This window comes from Anabrus simplex, chromosome 10 (assembly GCF_040414725.1).
Source record: "Anabrus simplex isolate iqAnaSimp1 chromosome 10, ASM4041472v1, whole genome shotgun sequence".
NCBI classification, from domain to species: Eukaryota; Metazoa; Arthropoda; class Insecta; order Orthoptera; family Tettigoniidae; genus Anabrus; species Anabrus simplex.
In genome coordinates, this window is record NC_090274.1 from 59024915 (window position 1) to 59050351 (window position 25437).

General features: G+C 38.6%; 1 protein-coding gene and 1 non-coding gene across 2 annotated transcripts in view; both read left to right on the forward strand.

Moving 5' to 3' along the window:
- LOC137502334 (mutS protein homolog 4-like) overlaps nucleotides 1-25437 on the forward strand; it is a 100153-nt gene that overhangs the window by 57719 nt on the left and 16997 nt on the right. Inside the window, exons 10-15 of the mRNA XM_068229332.1 lie at nucleotides 3195-3334; nucleotides 12139-12242; nucleotides 13637-13856; nucleotides 16163-16264; nucleotides 16340-16453; nucleotides 23688-23896. Of these exons, the coding sequence (XP_068085433.1) occupies nucleotides 3195-3334; nucleotides 12139-12242; nucleotides 13637-13856; nucleotides 16163-16264; nucleotides 16340-16453; nucleotides 23688-23896 (889 nt within the window). The remainder of the gene's footprint in view (nucleotides 1-3194; nucleotides 3335-12138; nucleotides 12243-13636; nucleotides 13857-16162; nucleotides 16265-16339; nucleotides 16454-23687; nucleotides 23897-25437) is intronic.
- On the forward strand, nucleotides 2134-2327 carry LOC136882489 (U2 spliceosomal RNA). The gene has a single exon (XR_011018805.1). It is a non-coding gene; the product is annotated as a U2 spliceosomal RNA (small nuclear RNA).

Sequence of the window (25437 nt, forward strand, 5' to 3'; positions counted from 1 at the left end):
TATCTCAGAGAGGATGTTGCCTGAGTCTCAATGTAGTTTCCAAACCTCCAGAGGCACAACAGATATGATCTTCTGTGCTTGACAACTCCAGGAAAAATGCAGAGAACAACAGCAGCCTCTGTATTTAGTTTTCTATGATCTGGAAAAAGCCTTTGATTCAGTACCAAGATCTGCTATTTGGAAACTATTGAGACATTTTGGATGTCCTGAACATTATGAGGAATTGGTTCAAATTCTTCATGATGGCTTGTCTGGACAGGTTCTTCATGGTAACTCAGTATCAGATTCGTTCCCAAGCACTCGTGGATTGAAACAAGGCTGTGTGCTTGCTCCTACACTCTTTGCACTGTACATGGCTGCCATGCTGCATGAATCATCTGCAAACAACTTAGGCATGGAGATTAAATTTTGTTTTGATGGAGGCCTTCAATCTGGCAAGACTTTGCTCACAAAGACGTACTCTGCTTTCCCGGGTGAAAAAACCGCAGTATTCCAATGACACTGCATCTCCTGCTCTAACACCTGCATAACTACAAGAGTCAGTCAACTGCTTTAAAACTGCATGTGATCGCTTTGGTCTTGCCATTAATGTGAAAACAACAAAGGTACTTGCACAACCTGCCACAGGATTAACACTTCCTGAGTTCAGTATTTCCATCTTAGACACAACACTGGAATAGGTTGATCACTTTTCATATTTTGGAAGCATCTTGTCTAAACGGTGTACCTGTGAACAAGACGTTGATAAAAGAATTGGGGCTGCTCATGCAGCATTCAGACGGTTAATGCACAGAGTCTTCATGAATAACGACCTAAAACTGCATACCAAACTCATGGTGTACAAAGCTGTTGTCATTTCCACACTGCTGTATGGCTGTGAAACTTGGACACTCTTATCGCCATGATATCAAAAAACTTGAGTGCTTCCACCAAGAGAAAATTAGATTTATCTTGAATATTAAGTGGGAGGACTATGTGACCAACATGGCAGTTCTCGACAAAGCGCAGCTAAATAGCACTGAGGCAACAATCATCACTCATCGACCGAGATAGTTAGGCCATGTTCACCGCATGAGTGATACCAGGCTTCCCTGCCAAATTCTTTATGGTGAGCTTTGCTCTGGCAGTAGACCTTGTGGAGACCCTCTTAAGCATTTTAAGGACCAGCTGAAACACATCATGAAGACAACTGGTATAGATATACAGACATGGGAAGAATGTGCTGTGGACCGCTCTCTGTGGTGGAACACTACACCCACCACTGCCAACTTGTTTGAAAGAGAATGCTGCAGACATCAAGAGGCCAAGAGACAAGCAAGAAAATTTCGTCAATCACAACCCCGCCCTGCTCCTTCCATCCAGTGTGATTTTTGTGGGCGTATGTTTTATGCCAGGATTGGTCTGTTTATTCACCGTAAACACATCCATAAACTGAGTTGAACTGGCCAGTGTATACAGGAAGAAGTTATATATATTCGGATTGAGTTACAGCCGACGACGACATTTAGATTTTCAACTATTTGTATCATATGCACACTAAATTGACCTGGCATTAGATCCTATGTTTTAGGGTAAGGTAAATCATTTGTATGCACAAGAAATAGAAAAGGACCTAAGACAGAATCTTGTAAAACTCCATGTTGAATATGAAGTTCAATAGATCGAACTCCTCCCACTTCAGCCGAATGCTTTCAATTGCTTAGGTAGGAAACTAGAATGTATCACTATTCATCCTTAACACAATTTAAATTCAGTTTTAAAAATAAAAGTGAACAGGAGAGACAATCTAAGGCTGTGCTGAAATCATACAGTTGGTCAACTTTCTTGTTTTCTAAACTTGAAATTATATGTCGCAAGATGATTCTATTGTTTCAACACTTCATTTACCTTCATGACATCCAGACTGGTTCTTGCACAGAAGGCTATTAGATTCAAAATAAGCTACTAGTTGTTGTGTCATTACATACTGTTATACTGTCAAAGGGTAGAGAAGGGTCCACCTATTCAATACCATTAATTTTCTCTACCCTTTGATAGTGATCAATTGTCAATATGGATCACAATGAAATTCTTAACTTAACACATATTTAGCTGTTTGATGGTTGTGAAAAATATTGTACATTACAGTAGAACCTCATTAATCCAGACTACAGTAATTTGTAGTGTAATCCATCTATTCTTATCAGCTGATACAGCTGATACATCATGCATCACTTGACCAAAATATAAAACTTATTTTTGTCCATCAACAAAGTTCAGGGGGCTTGCTCCTCCCTTGTCATTGTTTGGCCTGGCATTGCAGTACAGTCAGCACCTTGGAAACAAACAAGCAAAAATCATTACAATGTATTAGCAGCAGATTCAGAAAAGTAAATGAACAAAATATTATGAGTGCTACCTGACAATGTTAAAGAATTAAAAGTGAATGGTAAAAGTTGTAATATCAGAGAAATCAAGACCAATATACAGATAAATGACATCAAAAATCAGGTGAAGAAATGTCATTAGGGAAGTATGGCAACAGATGACAAGAGGAGCATGACATTTTTTTTTGAAAATCATTTGTTGCTTTGTAGAAGAGAAACCTTGAAATGGGAATAACAGGAGGAAGAGCCTCCTTCAAGCAGCAGAAATATGGATGTGGCACAAAATAATAAGAATGTGAAAAACAAATCAGAAACTATTAATTGATGTAAAGAAGGAGAGAATGTTATTATTGAAATGAAAACAAGAAAAATGTATTGGTGAATATTGAATTTTCACGACCGCATTGTAATCAAAATCGACTTTCTACCTATTAGGTTGTGTTACATATATATAGTACGTGATGGAAAGCAACTGATGCAAAATCAGGAGGTTGTGGGTTTGGGTCCCTCTGGTGTCCACTTGGCCATTTTTGTTCTGTACTTAACATCTCTTCATCACGTAGTATAGGTACATAACATGACCTTATAGGCTGAAAGTTGATTTCAAAAATTTATTGGAATTATTGATAGACACAACAGCTTTATCACCAAATTTTTGAAAACGAAGTTGTTAGGAAAGAATGGGAGAGAAATCTAGAGGACATCAAGAGCAAAGTGGGATGTTAAAGTTTATCTTTCTATAGAACTCAAGTGTAGTATCATCTAGAATGTTTCTAGCTTTCCTACAAATTATCACAGTAGAATAAATCAAGATTTTGCATGTTTTAGATATGGTTGCTGAGATGGCTGAGGAGCATAATTTGCCCTTCAAGCTCAGCTTTACTGCTGTCAGAGGATTCCACATCCAACTGAGTGACTCTGGCAAGAAGAAGTATAAAGAAAGTGATGTTCCTAATGGCTTCATACAGGTGAGGTGAACTGGACTTAACACATATTTAGCTGTTTGATGGTTGTGAAAAATATTGTACATTACAGTAGAACCTCATTAATCCAGACTACAGTAATTTGACCGGATGAACAAAGGTCTGGATTAACCAAAAATAACCTTAAAGAGCAGTACAAAATACTTTAACCCTAAATTACAAAACTTATCAAAGACATTGTTGACATTGTTACTGAACATCAATCCAATCTTAATATACACAAATGAAACAATTGAATTTTCTTTCAAAAGATTTTCAGTCTAGTTTTAGCACGTACGTCCTTCATTGCTTTCTGGGCAGATCAATTCTCGGTGCTAAACATCCATGCCTGACAAACAGCGGCAGCAAATAATTTGAGTCATACAATGCTTTCTGGACGGACAAAAGGCACAAACCTTTCTGTTGTACAGGGTCCAAAGTGTGTGTAAGTGATGTTTCATTCAAAGCATTGTTTATACCATTCACAGAGATTGCTTTAAAGTTATTTAGATAACTTGTTAGCTATGGTTTCACTAGTTATTTTGACAACATCTTTGTAAAATGTCTTCTGGACAATGGCTTTTCTTTGTTGCGAAGACCATTGTGGCAATAGATGTTGAATGAATTTATTGTGGCTATATTCAGAAGACCATAGAAAATACAAATTGACAAATGGGATATTCTGCAACTAGTGAACATACCATGACTCATTTGGTCCAGGGGATCTATTGATCCTTTAATTGAATTATAGAATTAAATCATTGTAGGCTTATGGTTGGTTTCATCTATAACTGGTTCTCTTCTATTGAGGAGTCCGGCTCCATGGCTAAATGGTTAGCGTGCTGGCTTTTGGTCACAGGGGTCCCAGGTTCGATTTCCAGCTGGGTCGGGAATTTTAACCATAATTGGTTAATTTCCCTGGCACAGGGGCTGGGTGTACGTGTCGTCTTCATCATCATTTCATCTTCATCACGATGCGTAGGTCACCTACGGATGTCAAATCAAAAGACCTGCATCTGGCGAGCCAAACTTGTCCTCGGACACTCCCGGCACTAGAAGCCGTACGCCATTTCATTTCATCTATTGAGGAGAGGAGGAGGACAACTGTAGTTTAATGTAAAATGAAAATATAACCTTAATGCTAAACATTCATAGCAGAGTGGCTGCATTACGGCTATGGAACCAAGCTTTGCGTTCAGGAGACATGTGGGTTTGAACCCCATTATCGGCTATCCTGAGAATGTTTTTTGTGGTTTCCCATTTTACCTTCCAGGCAGACACCGGGACAGTTGCATTTCACAAACCACAGACAATACCTTTCACCTCCTTAACCATTTTCATTCACCATCATTCATTTCATCTTCGTTAGCTCCTCAACTCCGGCCATAAAATCATGCCAAATAAATACATCTCACCTCATCCCCAACCCTGTACTAAGAAACAACAAAATTAGTTAAAACTCAGCCATCGATTGCCTAACTGAGATCCATTTTGCTGTGACATGCAGGCAGCCTAGATGAAGTCAAATCATAAGGACTGCACACAGTAGCTGAGGGCATATGGTGATGATGATGATGATGATGATTATTATTAGTAGTAGTAGTAGCAAATTCTCCCAATATTGGAAGACGTTAAGCAAATAACTCAATCAATTCTTCTGTAGGTTCTTGTTTTTCCAATAGGTTTTCATTCTTTCCAAGAAGGCTTGTTTTCGTTCTTCAGACCACTTTGGTCTGTACTGCTTTTGTTGTGGTTGCTCTGGTGTAGCTTCCCAATTGTTCACTTTGTGTCTAAATATGTCTCTTTCTACAATATCTGTCGAACTTATGTTTGCATTTTTGAGGTCCTTTCGAAGTTCGTTAAGACAGAATGTTAGTTCTTAAGTGAAGTTACATAATCTATTATCCTTTTAGTCAACCGATTTTCTGGTAATGTAGTGAAATGACCAAAAAATTTCATTTGTCTTTTCCTAATGTCAATTTCGATGTTTGAGAACTTTTGTATTGTTCTGATTGATTGAAACCATCTTGGGTGTATCTTGCTCCTAAGATTTTCCTAATGATCTTTCTCTCTTCTTTTTTGATTTCTTCAAGTTCTTGTTTTCTGTTGAGTGCCAGTGCTTCAGTTGTGCAAATAACTCTTGGTTTTATGACTGTTTTTTAATGCCAAATTCTTTTATTCTTGACATGGATTTTTTGTTGTAGATATTTTGGACTAACCGTAAAGCTTTTTTAATTTTTTTGGAGACGGGTTTCCTGTGAGATATTTTGTTCTCAGGCTCTTGATATCTGTCTTTGAACATAAGAATTTAGTTTTCTCGAATGATATCTGTAGTCCTACCTTTTCTGCACTTTCTTTATCTCGAGCTGTTTAACAGCAGTCCCCTCATCTTCTATTAGTATCACCAGATCATCTGCAAAAGCTAAGTATGGTATGTGGACGTTATCTTTGGGAAAGCCCAATTGGATTGGCTTCCAAACTTCACAATTCTTGACTTCTTTCTCCCATTCTTCCATAATCTTGTCTAGGACAACGTTGAACAGAATCGGAGAGAGTCCATCACCTTGTCTCATGCCTGTTTGAATGTTGAACGGTTCTGAGATTTCTCCCCAATGAGTTTCACTTTAGATTTTGTGCCAGTCATTGTTTGTTTTATGAGTTCTCGACCCTCGGGATCTAGTCCCCTCTCTTCTAGAATTTGGAACAATGAGGGCCTGTCGATGGAATCGTAAGCCTTTTTGAAATCTACAAATGTGCATACGAGGGGTTTTTGTCTGAGAGCTCGCATTTTGAGTACCGTGTGGTTTTGAGGTTAAAAATTTGTTCGGGGCATGGCCTATTTGGTCTGAATCCTGTTTGATATTCAGCTAATTTGGGTTCTAATTGCTTTTGTGTTCTATGCAAGAGACATGCTAATAAAATTTTGTAGGCGACAGATACAAGAGAGACCCCTCTATAATTATTTACATCTGATTTGTCACCTTTTTTATGTAGTAAATGAATTACAGCAATCTTCCGGTCATCTGGGAGCTTTTCAGTTTACCAAATGTTTTGAATTATACGTGTAATTTCTTTGAGTATTTTTGGGCCTTAAGTTTTCAGAAGTTCAGCCACAATTCTGTCCTCCCCTGATGCTTTGTTGTTTTTAAGTTTCTAGATGTGTGAATAAATTTCTTCTTGTGATGGTGGTGACAAATTTTCTAGTGTGATTTCTGGATGTATTTTCAGGAATCTCTGTAGGTTCTAGACAAATTAAAAGCTGTGAAAAATACATGGCTAGTTCCTGGCAATTTTCTTTATTTGTTAAGGCCAGTTTACCATCTTCTTTACGAAAGATGGTGGAGAAAACCCTTTAATTTGGTTCGTGAAGGCCTTGTAAAAATCATGTGTGTTGTAAGTTTTGAAATTGTCTTCAATTGACTTCAGTTGATCTTTGATGTATTTCTGTTTATTTTGTCTTAGAATCTTAAATGCTTGTTTCCAGACTTCAAAAAATTTCTTCTGCGTTTCTTCTGATTTGTTACAATTGTAGTTTTGGAATGCCTTTTTCGTTTCTTCTAATGCGCTCTCACATTCTTGATTCCACCAAGGATGTTTTGGTTTCTTGTGAAGAGGAATGAGACCTTTTGCCATTTTGATAATCTTAGTTTGAAATTTCTCCCAATTGTCTGCAGGTTGTTCTTCCCATTCTTCTGTTATTTTGGAGTCTTTGATTTTATGTAAATCAAATTTTGGGATCAATAAAGTTTTCCTGTTAAATTTTCTTTTGGGTGTGAATTTAATTTTGACCGTGGTTAATTAATGATCCAAATCAATGTTAGCACCTCTGCGCACTTTCACATTGTGAAGTTCCTTTTGATAATTGTACAAAATTGCCACATGATCAATCTGAAATTCTACTAAATGATGGATGGGTGATCACCATGTTTTTTTTTTATATTTTGGGATTTTTCTGGAGTGAAGTTGACGTAATTTTCAGATTGTTTTGTTTGCATAACCCAATGAGACTTGTGCCATTACTATTTGTGAACCTGTGTAATGGAAAGTCTCCTACTGTCTTCTTGTATTTGCATTCCCTGCCAATTTGTCCATTGAAATCACTGAGTAGAATTTTCACATCATCTTTTGGGATTTTGGTTATCTCTGTTTCAAGTTCTTCCCAGAATCTTTCCGCTGTTTGGAATCTTTTCTATTGTCATCATTTGTTGGTGCATGGGCATTAATAAAGGTGTAGCTTTTGTTGGTGTGTTTGATTCTTGAAGTCATAAGTCTACAGTATTGTTGATGGGTTTCACCTCTTTTACGGATTCTAAAACATTTTTGTCTACAATGGAGGTCATGCCTAATAGTGCTGCTCGTTTGCCAATTTTCTTGCTGGTTCCACTTTTGAAGATTCTGTGATTATTATAGTCCATCATTTTGGAAGCTGTGAAATGTGTTTCTTGCAGGGCCAGAATTTGGATCTTCTGCCTCGTGAGTTCTGTTGTGAGATTGTATAGTTTTCCTGTTTGAATCAGTGTCTGAATGTTGAAAGTGCCAATGTAAGTGTGTGTTTTCTGTGGAAGTATACCAAAACACTCCAACTTGCTCTCTCGTAGAAGTCCAAGCTCCCCAGAATCCGAATGCTTGGTTGCCACTTTAGCGTGGGTGGATCGTACACCTGGGGTAATGTTGTCTTTACTTATACAAGTCATGAGAGTCATGATTGCTTGTAATCAGTCTTCTAGCTTTCGCTAGTGATGTAGAACCAGGGATTGTTAGTTCCTGGAGCATGTTTTACAGCCGCACCTCTGGTGAACAGACGCTGACCACTTTGCCGCTTGCTACAAGTCAGACGCGAAGTGGTTTTGAATCGGTTCTTCCATCCTCTCTGCCATTGGGATATAGCCTCTTCTACCGTTGAGGCTGTTGACCATTTTTCTCTTCACCTCAGGTGATCCATGAGTGCTTATTTGGGTAAGCCTTATTCACACCTATCCTGCATATTATTATTATTATTATTATTGTTATTGTTATTGTTGTTGTCACCGGGCGAGTTAGCCGTGCGCGTAGAGGCGCGCGGCTGTGAGCTTGCATCTGGGAGATAGTAGGTTCGAATCCCACTATCGGCAACCCTGAAAATGGTTTTCCGTGGTTTCCCATTTTCACACCAGGCAAATGCTGGGGCCGTACCTTAATTAACGCCACGGCCACTTCCTTCCAGCTCCTAGGCCTTTCCTATCCCATTGTCGCCATAAGACCTATCTGTGTCGGTGCGACGTAAAGCCCCTAGAAAAAAATGTTGCTGTTGTTGTTGCATTTACTTTCTATTGGTAGTAAGGGTACAGTTGTTCCTATATTTCTTTTCGAACAGTACTGTGCACAACACCCATTTTAATGTGCAATGGAGCGCATGGTTTTTGAAGCCATACGGTTCGTCTTTTGACATAAATATATCTAGGAGATGGAGGTCATCTGAAATTTTTTTTCACGAAATAGTGTCATATAACAAAATGTATGACAGAAATGTAACCAGCAGCTGTGCAGCTGTGTGATGTAAGGTATGGATGGATGGTCAGACAGTGTTACCTAGTAACCGTGCAGGCTATGTCTTATGGCTGGCGGTCATCCGAAATTAGCAACCCTTGGTGGATGGCCATTACCGAGAGATATGTAAGATATATTTATGATCAATTCTTCTTCCCATAGGGAAATTTGACTCCATTTTCTTCACTTAACCATTGGAAAAGTCATGAAACAATGTGTGTGTTAGATATCCCCTACACAGGTTTTTGACTTAGTACCACCTTTCTGCTTCCCAGCTGTTTCCTTTAGCTTGTCCATTCATGAACACTATGTTAGGAAGTTCCACAACCTTGCATGATTTGTGCCTGCGCTGATCAAGTGTACCCTTCACCTTGTCAACACATATTGCAATCTAAATTCTCATACATCAGATCTACCTACGTCCAAAGCAAATCATGCCATCTGCATTGCAGTACTCAAGTTTACAACTCATGCCATCCGCCATACATTCATAGCATGTCCTTACCAACCCCCTTTTGATGTACGCTTTCCCATGGCCAGATGCCTACCTGCACTTATTCCTGCAACTTACAGAACACTGCTTTGGCGTATAACTTGTGACTGTGGCATTACCAAACCAGGGTTTCTTATTTCACATTGATACATGTACTCTAAATGTTGGTTTCATCCATCATTATGGAAAGTCCCTGTATGTAGCCCCTTATTGCCTCATTCAGTTGTGGATCTGTTATCCCTGCATTCCCATCCAAATCTTGATGACTGTATGATATGATATTCATGCTGGACAAAGTGGACGTTGAAGAGCTTTCGTCTGAGATCTCTATTTTTTTTATTCTAGTACATTCACTCAATTGTCATTGCTCTGCCTTGTAACTGACCTTGCCAATCATCAAGTTTTGCATAGTTAAAATGGTAGTGTATTAAGATGTAGGCTGTCTGTGACTCAGGTGGCAGCGCGCCGGCCTCTCACTGCTGGGTTCCATGGTTCAAATCCTGGTCACTCCATGTGGACAAAGCAAAGGTGGGACAGGTTTTTCTCCAGGTAGTCCGGTTTTCCCTGTCATCTTTCATTTCAGCGACACTGTCCAATATACTGTAATTTCATCTGTCAGTCATTAATCATCACCTCAGAGGAGTGCAACAGGTTTTAGCAGCTGGCACAATTCCTATTCTCACTCCCAGATTGTAGGTACATTCATCCCATTCCTGATCTGGTCAAATGACTGTAAAATAGGCGGAGGATTTTTCTTTATCATTAGGTTTTGGAGACTGCATTTCCCCTCTTATATTTTCATGTTTGTCCTTGTCTCTCTTTCTGTTATTCCCACACTGACCAGGTCATTGTGTTTATCCTGTTATGTGTCCCTGTCTTTCTGTACATGACTTGATTTGTAATTGGTTTATTCCATTCCATTATTTATATTGACCCATTGGATCCCTTTTCTCCTTTTATGTTTGTCCTTTCTTCCTGATAATTTATCATTTGCATCATCTGTATCCTTTTGTCTCTTCCCTATAGGCTGCCAGGTAGCCATGATCATTTAGGCATCAAGTCTTTAAGGTCTGACACTGTGGTTAGCTCGTTCAAGGCCAGTTGGTGGAAACAGTTTTCACCCTTCAGAATCTTGTCCAGTAGGGTAGGGGAGGTGGTGGTGGACAATTTATAATCACTAGATTACATGCTATAAGCGTGGATTCAATTCCAAACTTCTCTGGAATGAGGGCATATGGTGCTGTTGATAATAATATATAATGGCATGTGGAGAGGCCTGTTGCAGGACTTTGGAGTTGATGCCTGAGAGGCGATCTGCGCATCTGTGAGAATGGGGCCCTTCCTGTGATGAATTCTAATAAATAATAATTTTGTGTGTCTATTTCTAGCCGGGTCCAGCCCTTATAAGGCAGACCCTCCAAAGAGGGTGGACGGCATCTGCCATGTGAAGGTAACTGCATGTTATTGTGGTGGAGGATAGTGTCATGTGTGGTGTGTGGGTTGCAGGGATGTTGGGGACAGCACAGACACCCAGCCCCCGGGCCATTAGAATTACCAATGAAGGTTAAAATCACCGACTTGGCCAGGAATCGAACCCGGGACCCTCTGAACCGAAGGCCAGTATGCTGACCATTCAGCCAATGAGTCAGACATGAATTATAATGCTGAGGAAGGACACACTTCCAGCCCCCAAACCATTGGAATTAACCAGTGAAAGTTAAAATCCACGACTTGGCCAGGAATCAAACCCAGGGCCCCTTGAACCAAAGGCCAGCATGCTAATCATTTAGCCATTGAATCGGACTAAATTGGTGTCTTCGTCCTGAAGTGGTGCAGCACTTTTCAGGCACATCCTCTATCCAATGGAAGTGAGCTGCTTGTATCAATTTAATCACATACCAGCTCTCCTGCCAATCTTAAATTTCTGGCAGTACCAGGAATTGAGCCCAGGCCTCTGGGGATAGCAGCTAATAGTGCTAACCCTTATGCTACAGAGGCGGACACACTGTTGATGATTTGTCCATCAGATGGGGACGTTAAAGCTTGAGCAGACCCCTTCGTATTATTTTATAGGAGTACGCTACGTGCCAACACCGGGTCACTCTCTCTCTGCTTCCTAATCACATGTGCAAGTCACCCATGAGCTTCAAATAGAAAGATATGCACTAAGCAAGCTGAATATGTCCTTGGACACTCCCGGCACTAAAAACTATACGCTAAATAAAATAAATGTATCTTCCCTGTACTTGTTTTCTACAATTGGTTTACGTCGCACCGACACAGATATGTCTTATGCCGATGACGGGACAGGAAAGGCCTAAGATTGGGAAGGAAGCAGTCGTGGCCAGGTCCAGCCTGATGTGAAAATGGGAAACCATCTTCGGGGCTGCCGACACCTGCACACCCCTAACCGCACGGCCAACTCACTCAGTCCCTTTACTTGTTTTTCCAGCTTTCTTCTTATCCTACACTTCCCATATCAAGACTGAAGATCTGTTGATACCCTCGCCCCCTCCTGACTAAGCTGGGAAGCAGAAACAAGCTTGTTAGTGGCTAAGAAAAAATGGATGAAGGAAAATTGGGATTGATGAGGAGTGAGATACAGTAATCTATATGAAGATGTGGAGATTGTCTTTATCCTTTTAAATTTCTATGCTTGTCCTTTTTATCTTTTACTGTCTTTTCTGACGGTAACCTCCCATTGTGTTTATCCTATTATGTGTTCCTATCTTTCTGAATACGAGTTAAACGTTTATCACTTGACTTAGTACTGTCATTTTACATTTTTCAGATCCAGAAAAGTAGAACAATGCTGTCATTTACAACACAGCAATTGATTCACATCGATGAAAGATGCAAGGATATCTTGTATGAGATCCAAATGTTAAGTAATGTGTAAGTAGACTACTTCACAAAACACAGCATAGCATAGCATACATTGTTTCTTCTGTTCAGTTGGTCGGCAAATGAAGCCCTTCCCAAAAGTACTGTTTTTGTATTTATCTCCTTTTTAATGTTATAATTTTTAATTTAGTAGATGAAAGTCCACCACCTGTGTTTCGCCTTTTGGTTATCCATGGTCTTATTCTTCTTCCTGGCATTTTTCCCATTAGTAATAAACTTTTAGAAAGGCTTCTTTAAAATAGAATGGTTCTTAAGTACTTCAGTATGTCTCTATAGAACAAGCTTGTTTTAGACCTCACTGTAGGTGCACAGATAAGAGTTCTTGCCATGGCAACTCATACTGAAGCAGGTTTCCAAAACTTAAAACTTAAAACTTAAAAACTTCAGCAACATTTGTGGATCTAACCACTGTGTATGATACAATAATGAGAAAGGTCTAATTTACAAACATTTTTTCATCATCCCCTGCAAAATAACACTGAGAGAGGCCATAGTACTGTGCAGGCTGAGGATAGGTCATTTACGATCCACGCACTCTTATCTCCTAAAGAGGGAAGACCCCCCAGTTTGTTCTTGTGGTGCCGACTTCACCGTGGCCCACATCCTCACAGAGTGCACCGATCTCTCTGGCCTAAGACGGAGCCTCGGCCTGCAGGAAACACTCGAACACATACTAGCCGATGACGCGACTACTGCTGATCTCGTCATCCGTTTTATGTGCGACAGTGGACTTATCAAGGGTATATAAATTTCAAGTGTACTGTTACTCAGGGAACGTACGTTCCCTTTTGATACGTTAGTAATCCTTTCGGCCTGTTTATATAATTGTTTTTTCATTTTATTTTGTACTGCGTTTCCAAATTCCTTTGTTGAATAAATAATTTTGATTTATATTTTAAATTTCTTTTCCACTTATTTGTTCAGAGAGGATGATTACCTCATTGTACTTCCTCTTTAAACAAAAATCACCACCACCACCACTGCAAAATAACAGCCCGACATGTTGAGTGCTAGGAAATGTCAAGTTGTTATAGGGTTTGACATTAGTAGAACAAGAAAACTGAACAGTGGTGTATCGCAGGGTGATGAATTCTAATGTTAAAGATGGCCAACACACCCAATCTCCGAGCCAGCGAATCTCCCTGACCTGGCAGCGAATTGAACCCAGAATCCCTTGATCCAAAGGCTAGCTTGCTAACCATTTAGCCATTTAGCCATGGAGCCAGACATTTGTCAGATTATGTTTAGTATTATATGTTCAGATTTAATTTTAGTACCTTTGTTTGATGTATTTAAACTTTGTCCTTGTGGCAGTCCAGAATGTCTGGAAAGTCATTGATGTTCTCAATAAATATATAAACTTAAAGTATGTTTTAATCTTCTAGAGTGGTATACAAATTGCTGACAGACCTGCGTGAGCACATTGGATGTCTGTACAAGTTATGCGAGAACATATCTGAGCTTGATATGCTGGTCTCTTTTGCCAAAATAAGTGCCATATCCAACTACACCCGTCCAGAATTTGGTAAAGTACTGGAGTTAAAAGATTCTCGACATCCAATCCTGGACTTTATCAATCCTACTGAGCCAGTACCTAATGATGTGGTAAGTACTTCTAACCATCTGAGTACTTGTTCAAGAGCCTTGTAGTTCTGAGGATGGCCAGTTTATTTACAATAAATCTCTCTTGCTCTCTGTCTTCCAATAAATCCAGTGGTGTGCGATGAATACATTATTTACTCCAGCTGAAAAAACATGAAGTAATCACAACCCCGCCACATTTTTAGGCTTTGGCTTAACAGCAGCTAGCTTTGGTTATCCTTGCAGCTCTACTTCGGGAGGTGGGGGGGCTGATCCCCACTGTCTGCTGTCCTGAGAATGGTTTTCCATGGTTTTACATTCTCTTGTATTAAGGTGAATGCTGGGACAGTTCATATTTTAGTCCACAGCTGCACCCACTTTACCTTCTCCAAATATCACACCACCACCACAAATCTTCCTGGCCTGAGAGATGGTGTTACCATCTATGAGTCCCGCCATGCCCTGTCTGGTTACTCATCTACCCTCCCATTTCCAAAACGGTATTCATAACAGAATACAGAGTAGTTTTTAAACAATATATATACAGTTTCACCCAGTGATGCTTCTTAATCATACAGTCATGGCTGTCACAGAAATATATTCGGACTTACTTTTTTTCCCCCCTCTCTCTTTGATGAGGATGAAATATGTATTTTTATCATTTGTATATATCACTTTTAAATTCATTGGTTGGGTTGGGTTTGTTCTCTGGTATTCTGGCATTGTTAATGAATTAATTAGTTTTATGTATGTATTCATCTGTTTTTCATTATGAAGCTTTATTCACTTTTATGACTATTGCTTTATCGGTTTTTATTTGCTCTTAATGGTTTTTAATAATGAGCTTTGAGTTTTGAAATTTGGTTGGCTTGTTGACTTTTCTAGTTTAATTATTTCCCGGGTATAATTTTAAATAATTGAGCTAATGTCATAATATCCATGCTTATTCATAACTTATTGGATTTTATTGTTTTAATTTGCTTGAGTGGACAGCACCATTTGGTTTGATGAATTGGTTTGTACTGATCTGATCTAAAGGTAAAAAAATTGTACAATTGCTTGCTAATAGACACATCTTTAAGCCGAACTGTTACATAAATGATTAGGGGTTATGTGTGCACATTGCTACACTTGCAAACTGCAATGAACTTCAGCAGAAATAAATGCATATTGCCAGTTAATGCCAGTTAATGGACCATGCAGCAATATTAGTAAAGAGATGACCCATTCACATTTAAGAGCCAGAGTACATTATGTTAGCATATGTATATAGCCTACATTATTTCTTTCATTTGAAGCAGGCCCCCTTCCCTACTGCCAACCAAAAAATCACTTCAGTGGAGCTTCCTTTATGATACTCAGTTGTGTATCCCTATCTTCTCAATTTCTCAGAAATTTCCCTCAATATTTCTCAGGGTTTGATGGTGAAATTTAATTTGGACTTACTCCAGGTCTTTGGTTTGTAAAAAAAGAATTTCCCACTAGCTGAAATGCTTGTAGTTGTATTTTTATGCTGTTTTCCTTGTGAGCTCCAGTTTCAAATCCTTGAACTCAGTCCTCTTGGGTAGTTGTGGGAACTTTCTATTTTTCTAGAGATCTTGAGGGTTTAAAGTTCTCCCATACCAAGTTTGAACTTTTTAAGATGCCTGGGAAGTGCCTCATTAATTGCCCATTTCTATACGTACCTGTATTCATCAGGACACGTTTGATTTCTAATACATCTCCTTACTTCGCAAGTATCTCCAAAATTTTGCTTAATAGTTTCTCACGGTTTGATGTTAAAAATTAATTTGGACTTTTAAGCCCAGAGAAATGGCAGATCATTACTTTGATACAAACAGAGGTTTCCCATTTCTTCTTACTCTTCCCTGCTGGCAGTCATCATGGCAATCATATTCTTGTTGATAGTTCCTCTGAAGAATTTGATGGAAGATAGCCTGAGCCATTGTTGAGATTACTGAGTTATGGAATGTAATGACATTCTGGACCTCTTCTCTGAAATGTTTTCTCATGGTCTGTGAGCTGGAGTACTCAGTAGCACTCTTCATTCCACATGACTTGACCATTATATTCCAGCTCATGCTGTTTGACAGCGTTCAGTAGCTCTTTCTCTTTGCTGATCCGCTGTAAAGTTTCTACGTTAGTCACGTGATTGATCCTATGATCCAGGATACAGTTGTACCTTTTACAGGAATCTATACTTCTTAAAACTCAAATCCTTGCCTTGATGAACCATAACTTTCCACTGAATATGTCATATCTTTGTTTGTGGAGGAGTATGTCTTATTATACAGCAATTAATCTCTAATTATGGTTTATTATTTTTACAGTTTGCCTCATCTGATCAAAACTTCACCATTATCACAGGACCAAATATGAGTGGCAAAAGTATTTATATTCGTCAAATACTGTTACTTCAAATAATGGCTCAGGTAAGATGTATGTAATTTAGATTTTGGTTCAGGTGCCATATTTGTGGATCTAAATACTATTTATCTTTGTTCCAGGTTGGATGCTATATTCCAGCTTCAAGAGCTAAGTTTCGAATAGTTGACCACATCTTTTCCAGGATTGGCTTTGATGATAGTATTGAATGTAATGCTTCCACTTTCGTACTAGAGGTAAGAAGATGTCAGATGCCTTCAAATTTGGGGAATTATTCAGTTACATACATACATACATACATACATACATACATACATACATACATACATACATACATACATACATACATACATACATACATACATGCATGCATACATACATACATACATACATACATACATACATACATACATACTGCACCCGTCATACCGGGCTCAGCTCGGCCGGTGAGCGAGGATCTCCTGGGGTAGATCGTTCACTTATCGGCTGTGCGGAAAATTTTAAGTGCAGGGATAGATGGTGAACTAGTGGCAAATGAAAGAAAGCTAAATAGGTTTCACACATTTATTGCAACTACTGCTCTTCTCAAATTCTACAAATAATTTACAAAATCTAGGAACTTTCGTATGATTCATCTTCTTTTATGTTGTTACTAAACATGGACACTCCATCGATAAATGGAACAGCAAATGCCTGAGTCTGTAAATATAATATTTAGATTTTAGTTAAAAATTAATTAAATGACTAATAATAATTAATTTGAGATTATCTCTTCCATTAATAATTAAATGATTTGAAAATAAAATTTCCTTTCTCAATGGACTTCATTTAAATCGAGTTTGAAAATGATCATTTTCACTCCTTTCTAAAAATTAAATAAAAATTTTTCTCCCATGAAATTATGGTTGAATTGTCTTCCTTAGCCTTTAAACTAGTTAATAAATTCCCTTTCATAATTATTCAGTAGTTGATCTTCACACAATAACTTGGAATTTGACATCATGTTAACCTACGTTTACCCATTGATTGATAATAATTGGTTATGTCACGCTTACAAATTCTATTTTGTGAATTCAATCCACTGACATGGCCTATACTTATTTATATGTATTCGCTAGTTAAGACCCTATTCTTCCTTAAAAACGAATAAAATTCATTAAAGGTTTATATTCTGTTAAATAGTGAACCACTGAAGTTGGCATAAAATTGGCCAAAAATCCACGAAAACAGCGAAGAGCATCGTCACAAATATGGACCGTAAAATTACAATGAGCAAAACATAGACAAATCACACACACTACATTCACACAAAGATACACGGAAATATTGTATACATATTTATACGAATGCTAGCCCTTGATTATTATTTTCAAGTTTATTCAAAGTCGGGGAAATATTCTCATGATGACAATATCTTGGGAAATTCCTCTCATCAACTTGAGATATGATAGAGCAATGATTATCACTTTATTGAAGAATTCAGTCATACAACGATGTTCAGGGAAAATTTACGAGCAGAAATCATCCAAAAATTATCGACAAAATTGCCTAAACACAGGTCAGAATTAACATTACGCGCACGCGGTTCATGAGCTGCGATATTTATTTTTATCCTTCCACCATAATTGTGGCTCTCAATTAATCTGCACTCACAACGAAGAAATTATGTCAGGTAACACATTTTCTTCTTAAATTGACTCAATAATGGATGCACAACTTATCCGCTAAATTCTATAATATCCATCTACCAGTCAAATAATTATAATAGCACAGCAAAAATATATAGATGTATCGGTCAGATACTGCCATTTCCCAGGCCTAAATTAATACAAAATGAGCACACATCAATCTTATTCAATAATTATTATTATTATGCTCATGACCTTAGGTGTTCCTTTACGCGATAATTAGGTTAAGTTATTTTTATTTTTATTATTATTATTATTATTATTATTATTATTATTATTATTATTATTATTATTCCTGGCCGCACGAGATCACACATGCGAAAGCTACTGCACGACAATATTTCAGATGACTCTATCGCGCTTGAAATCCAACCATACGTCGTATAATCGAGGAATGAACTCTGATATAATGGAATTCACAAAATTACTGTCCCATCTGATCTCAATTCAAGTATAAAAATTATTCAAATAATCCTAGTTTAACGTTGAGGTCGTATTACTTTTATTTCTCCTGCCACAATGAACTTGGGACAGTTGAAACATTTCTTGATGACATTCACTCAAAACAAGCTAATAGGTTCAAAATACATGCACTCATCATCCCAAACTACCTTCACCAAGAAAGAAGAGATGGAAAATTTCTAACTAATAGAAATTCTTCTAAGCAAATAAGTAGAGGCTATATCATTACATTTTACATTTTACAAATAGAAAGAAAGAATAACAATGTTTAAATATTACTTGGTGGTGACTGTCGATCGTAGAACTCAGGCTGATGACCTAGTGCATTACTGCATTACGCACCATCGATCCTGGTCTTGCCCGTCTGAGCTGCTTCACATTCTACTCGTTCATTGAGGACACGCTGGCACGCTGGAAACCACACCATTCATATTGTAGGAAGACAGGCATCTTGACTTGTACTCGAACCAATAATCTCCTCTGTAGAAGTTCTTGCGAAAGCTGAAACTGAATATTAAGTCTGAGACAAGTCCAACACACACACCGCTGTTTGACGAGATGGAAAAGCAACTTATCTTTTGATATCTTCAGTTAATTGTAAATAGAATCTGTGAATGTCTGAACTGCTATCTGTAACATGTTGGAAGCTCTAAATAAGGCGAAGTTCTCCAGTGAGCAAAGTGCGTCTTTTCACGTCTGTAGTTGAAGTCAGAATAAAACCCCACTCGTCGCGTTCCGAGGTAGAGAATCCAGGGTAAAGTTTCCTTAGGAAAATCCATAATTCACCGTCTTAAGACAGGGGTGCGTCTTTTCATTATACACGATTGGTCACTTCGTTAACTTCACACGAAATTTATCACCTGATTGGCTGCCATAGTCAGACGTCATATAACCTTGCTAGTATTGATCGAGTGTTAGACACATATTTCGCCTGATCACGTGGTGTTCACGGCTGATTTGAAGGTCGACTGGCTAGCGGTATCTGCTTGTTTCCTCTCGCTCGCCCTCAGCTGGGATTTCCATGCACCTGGTAACTGGTTCTAGTCGACTCAACGTGCTAAAACTCCCTTCCTGGTTCACAAAATAATGTTCCAATTCACAGTAGAAATAAAATATTCTCCCTTAAATGATTTTTACCACTTTTGAAGGGGACAATACATACATACATGCATGCATACATGCATGCATACATACATACATACATACATACATACATACATACATACATACATACATACATACATACATACATACATACATACATACATACATACATACATACATACATACATACATTTTCATTATAGACTGTTATGCCTTTCAGCATTCAGTCTGTAAGCCTTTATGAATTATCTAAGCACCTCTGCAATTCTCTATTACTTGCAACTAGTTCTGTGGCCTCATTTAGTTCCACACCTCTGCTCTTTTGGCTTTGTTTCTGAACTTGGCACGATCATGTGCTCTGGTCTGGTTGTAGACCTATGATCCCCAACTTGGCAGGTTCGATCCTGGCTCAATCCAGCGGTATTTGAAGGTGCTCAAATACATCAGCCTCGTGTTGGTAGATTTACTGGCACGTAAAGAACTCCTCCAGGACAAAATTCCGGCACCTTGGCATCTCCAAAAACCTTCAGAAGTAGTTATTGTGTCGTAAAAACAACATTATTATTAGACCTACAATCTGCAGGTCATTATGAAAGGTGTCAAGCCATTGCTACTGTGGTCTTCCTGCTGATCATCTTCCCACAACTTCCACGGTCAAACCTCTTCCTGCGACTGATGTACTGTCTGCTTCTCTTTAAAGAACGTGTCTGTATGATCGTAGCCAGCTTTCCCTCATCTTGTCTGTGATTGGTGCAAGCCATATCTACGATGGATGTCATCATTAAATCATTAAAAACTAAGTCTAACCGTCGTTGTCTTGGTCTCTTTCTACTTTTCTTACCCACCATAGCTGTGTCCATTGTTCTCTTAGGTAACCTGTCCTCCTCCATTTACCTCCCATATCCCCAAGCTGATGATGATTTATACGCACAGCTTCATCCATCAAGTTAATTCTTAACTTAGCCTTTATCTCCTCATTCCTAGTACCCTCCTGCCATTGTTTGCACCTGTTTGTATCTACAATCATCTTGCTACCTTCATGTTATTACTTCAAAATTATGAATAAGATATCCTGAATCCATCCAGCTTTCACTACCGTACAGCAAAGTTAGCATGAAAGCAGACCTATGTAAAGATAGTTTCATGCGAGAGCTCACTTCTTTATTACAACTTGGAACTCATGAAATAGCTTTGTTACACCGTGATTCAATTTCTATTCTATACTATCATCCTGGGAGAACTCACATCCTAAGTACTCAGAATAATCCACCTGTTCTGGTTTACTATACATTCAGTCCTGTTAGATTTCTTCCTAACTGGCTTCACTTTAGTCTTGGAAGTGTTGATTTTCAAACCATACTCGCTACACTTCTCTTCAAGCTCCAAGATATTAGATTTCAGGCTTTCAACACAATCTGCCTTCAAGACAAAGTTGTCTGCATAGGTCAAACTGGTTACTACATTTCCATCCAACTGAATCTCACTCTCCACCATGTTAATCCTTTTAATAAATGATCTGTGTACAGTGTGAGTAGACGCATGATCTTTTCACATTAGAGAGAGAGATTTATTAAAGAAATAAATCATCCGCCCTCCAATGAGGGTGATGATTTGGATCCGGAATACAGTTTCAATTTCAATAGAGTTTAAAAATATCAAGAAATGAAAATTTAATCGTTGAAACTGTTATCTTCTATTTTCCCAGGGTTAGTGGGGAAGAAATGTCAATCACGTTCTCAGGTACAGATGGAAGTGAATGATTTGCAGAGAGTCCCTCAGTATCTGTATTACTATTTTTTCTAACTCACAGAATGGAACTTTCAAGTTTTGTAGGAAGTTTGATGTCTGACTAGGGAGGGCGCCTCTTGCTCCGAATAGCAGGCCTCTGACAATCCACCGATTGATAGGTATTTTATACTTAGATGAAAGGTAAGGCAAGCATGGAATATAAATAGCTTGCTTTCCTAGGTCCACATCCCGAGCCTGATCCAAGTCCCTTTCAAAGCGAATGGTGGGATCTAAGACCATCGCTTTAATGTCCTCTCTGTTGATGGCTACGATGTCCGCCCTCCGATTAGAGTCATCGGTAGAGATGCAGTGAACCTCCTCGTGCACCTCCCATCCACGCTGTCTCAAGCCTTGAGCAATCGACGATCTTACACGGTGGTGGCGGTGGTTGCGCATTAGTTCAGTGCTCCGGCAGAATCCCAGCACATGTCCAAGGGTTTCTGTCTCATTTTAAAAGCGACAAAACATATTTTGAGGCGATTTAACAAATCATACTGTATGTTTCTAGTTAAGAGAATAATTATTTTATTTTTGCATATTACAACAAATTTAAGAGATGAGACCAGTTTAAAGTGAAATTTACTTAATTTGTAATTAGTGCAAAAATGCAGCAAAATTCATGGAAAAATAAAGAATTTGAAATTGTATTCCAATATTATGTGTGTGAAGACATATGGAAGACAGAATAAGGATTTCTCAATTCAATAGAAATAACTGTTAGTTTTAATATTCTAGAAAAACCCTATGCTTAAATTAATGTGAAAAAATCATTTCTCTAACTATGGCCTTGCTTAATCTCTCTAACAACTCTGAACCAAGAATGGAACCATCAGTTTGGTCCAACTTTCTATAGTAATATAATGAGAGCTTCAGATTTTATTCGAGAGCAACCTTTTCATTAAGGGCTTTTGAAATCCACTCTCCAAGGTACTTCACAGTTTTTGCTCCCTTGATATACATGGTGTCACTGACTCTTATTGTTCGAGGGGCATCTTCGTTCAATCATTGAATCAATCAATCAATCAATCAATCAATCAATCATTCACTACTGATCTGCATTTAGAGCAGTCGCCCAGGTGGCAGGTACCCTATCTGTTGTTCTCCTAGCCTTTTTTTAAATAATTGCATAAAAATTGGAAATTTATTGAACATTTCTCTTGGTAAGTTATTCCAATCCCTAACTCCCCTTTCTATAAATTAATATTTGCCCCAATTTGTCCTCTTGAATTCCAACGTTATCTTCATACTGTGATCTTTTCCACTTTTAAAGACACCACTCAAACACTTATTCTTCTACTAATGTCATTCCACATCATCTCTCTACTGACAGCTCGGAACATACCACTTAGTTTTCCTAGCCCAAACTTTGCAACATTTTTTTAAGGCTACTCTTTTGTCAGAAATCACCCAGAACAAATCAAGCTGCTTTTCTTTGGACTTTTTCCAGTTCTTGAATCTAGTATTCCTGGTGAGGCTCCTGTTTACTGGAACCATACTCTAGTTGGGGCCTTATCAGAGACTTATGAGCCCTCTCCTTTACATCCTTACTACAACCCCTAAATACCCACATAACCATGTGCACATGTGTAGAGATATGTACCCTTTATTTACAATCCCATTTATGTGATTACCTCAATGAAGATCTTTCCTTATATTAACACCTAGGTACTTACAATGATCCCCAAAAGGAACTTTCACCCCATCAACACAGTAATTAAAAATGAGAGGACTTTTCCTATTTGTGAATCTCACAACCTGACTTTTAACCCCCATTTATCATCATATCATTGTGTACTATCCATCTCACAACATTACTGAGGTTATTTTGCTGTTGCTCACAATCTTGTAACTTATTTATTATTCTGTACAGAATAATATCATCTGCAAAAAGCTAGTAGTGAAGATGTTTCAGTGTGCTATTCTTATGAATTTATATGAAAAACATGTACATACAGGTGTGTTAACATGAAAACATAAAATTGTGATGACAGACAAGTGCTGATTGGTCAATGTTCTTGATATTATTGTACTGAAATTTATCATTGGAGCAAAGATCTAAATAGTCAGTATAACACCTTTGATTGTCTGTATTAACATAACCTAACCTAATCTAACCTAAGAATGTGGGAAAGGAACAATTAAATGTCAGATCAAGTCAGAGGGAAGGTGGCGGGGATAAGAAAGGAACACATGTATTATGACGAACATAATGGCAGATCGACCTAGGAAGAGGGAGCTCCCATACTGACCTGCCATTATGTTCGTGCTATTTCATGTGTTCCTCTCTCTCTCTCTCCCCAACTAACCTAACCTAACCCTAATCCCATAATCCCTCAGTATGGCCAGCATTTTTTCTATCTTATTGCAAAATGGTGTATACTTTTAAGAAATCATAAAAACTTAAATTAGTTTTGTTTTAAACTTCTAGGTGAAAGAAGTGCAATACATATTGCAGACAATGACCTCAAACTCAATAGTGATCATGGATGAGCTGTGCCGAGGTACTTCCAGTGAAGAAGGAACGGCCGTCGCTTGGGCTCTGGCTGAAGAAATGCTGCAGAGTGACGCATTCATATTCCTCACAACTCACTTTCTACTGCTGACCAAACTGGAAGAACTCTACTCTAATGTTAAAAAGTATGTGGTACAACACTACAGCTACAGGAAGCACAAAATATGTTTATATGATGTATATGATTGTGTAGGAATGGACTGGGGTATGGCTTTTAGTGCCGGGAGTGTCCGAGAACATGTTCGGCTTGCCAGGTGCTGGTCTTTTGATTTGACTCCCGTAGGCGACCTGCAGGTCGTGATGAGGATGAAATGGTGATGAAGACAACACATACACCCAGTCCTCGTGCTGGAGAAATTAACCAATGATAGTTAAAATTCCCGACCCTGCCGGGAATCTAACCCACCCTGTGACCAAAGGCCAGCATGCTAACCATTTAGCCATGGAGCCGGACTGTATATGTGTACTTATATTGCCCTTCAACTTTTCCCAAAGTAAACCTTCAGATTTCAGACCCTGGTACTACTAGAAAAGATTGATTAGGATATATCTGAACAATTTTAAAAGTATATGATATATCACGCACATGATACAGATGTTGATTCCCATAGGGAATCTGTGATATTTGTTCCGAATGAGTAAATTTATAATACCAATATAAATGGTCCGTTATTGGACATTATAAATTTTCCAGCTAACTCATTCCTGGTGGCCAGCATAAATTTACTCATTCGGAACAAATATCACAGATTCCCTATGGGAATCAACATCTGTATCATCTGATGGCCAAGCAGGCATCAATTTTTAGTAGTGAGACATTGTGTCTCATAGTGCATTGGCACTGCCGATGGCTACAAGTAGCCTACGCAGTGGCCCCCACGGTATGCACTAGCCATGCGTCTTGGTAGGTGTGCTGGGTACCAATTGATGAGCCCAGCCTAGCACACGGAGGCAAAATGCTGGCAACCAGGAATGAGTTAGCTGGAAAATTTATAATGTCCAATAACGGACCATTTATATTGGTAGTATCATGCACATGCCATTATACAGGGTCTCTCTTATAAACCCAGACCGAATGCTTGGCGTTTGTACTCCGCACTACAGCAGCTGCCTCAGCCCAACTTACATCGCGTGCGGCCGCCCTGCTTTAAGTGTTTATACAATCTTATATGAAATCATACCTTATAAAATATGCTGGAAGTATTATCCTTCATAATGAGGGACTTCATAAACACCATTAGGATTTTCTGCACTCCAGTAGTGACAGTTATGACTGTTCACATGACCGTTAAGATGAAACGAGGCCTCATCCGAAAAGAACACGAGCTGTGGGTTGAATAAATGATCATTCAGTGATGCAAAATACACTCACAATATCTCACTCTTGTGGATGAAGCAGTAGGTTTTAAACAATGGGCCAATGTAAACCTGTACGGTTTGATGTGCAAGAGCTTTGTAGCTCCGTGTGCAGAAAAACTGAAACCCCTACTTGTTGAGTGATTTATTCGGTGACCATTGAAGATTCTCACTGGTGTCATCTAGCTTTTCCTCAGTTAAAACTGTTCATATGCGCACGTGTTTTTTATTGAGCACTGAGCCAGTAGTTTCAAATTTATTTACAGTTACGTGAATCTGTGCTCATGAAGGTGGCATTTCACCAGGATAT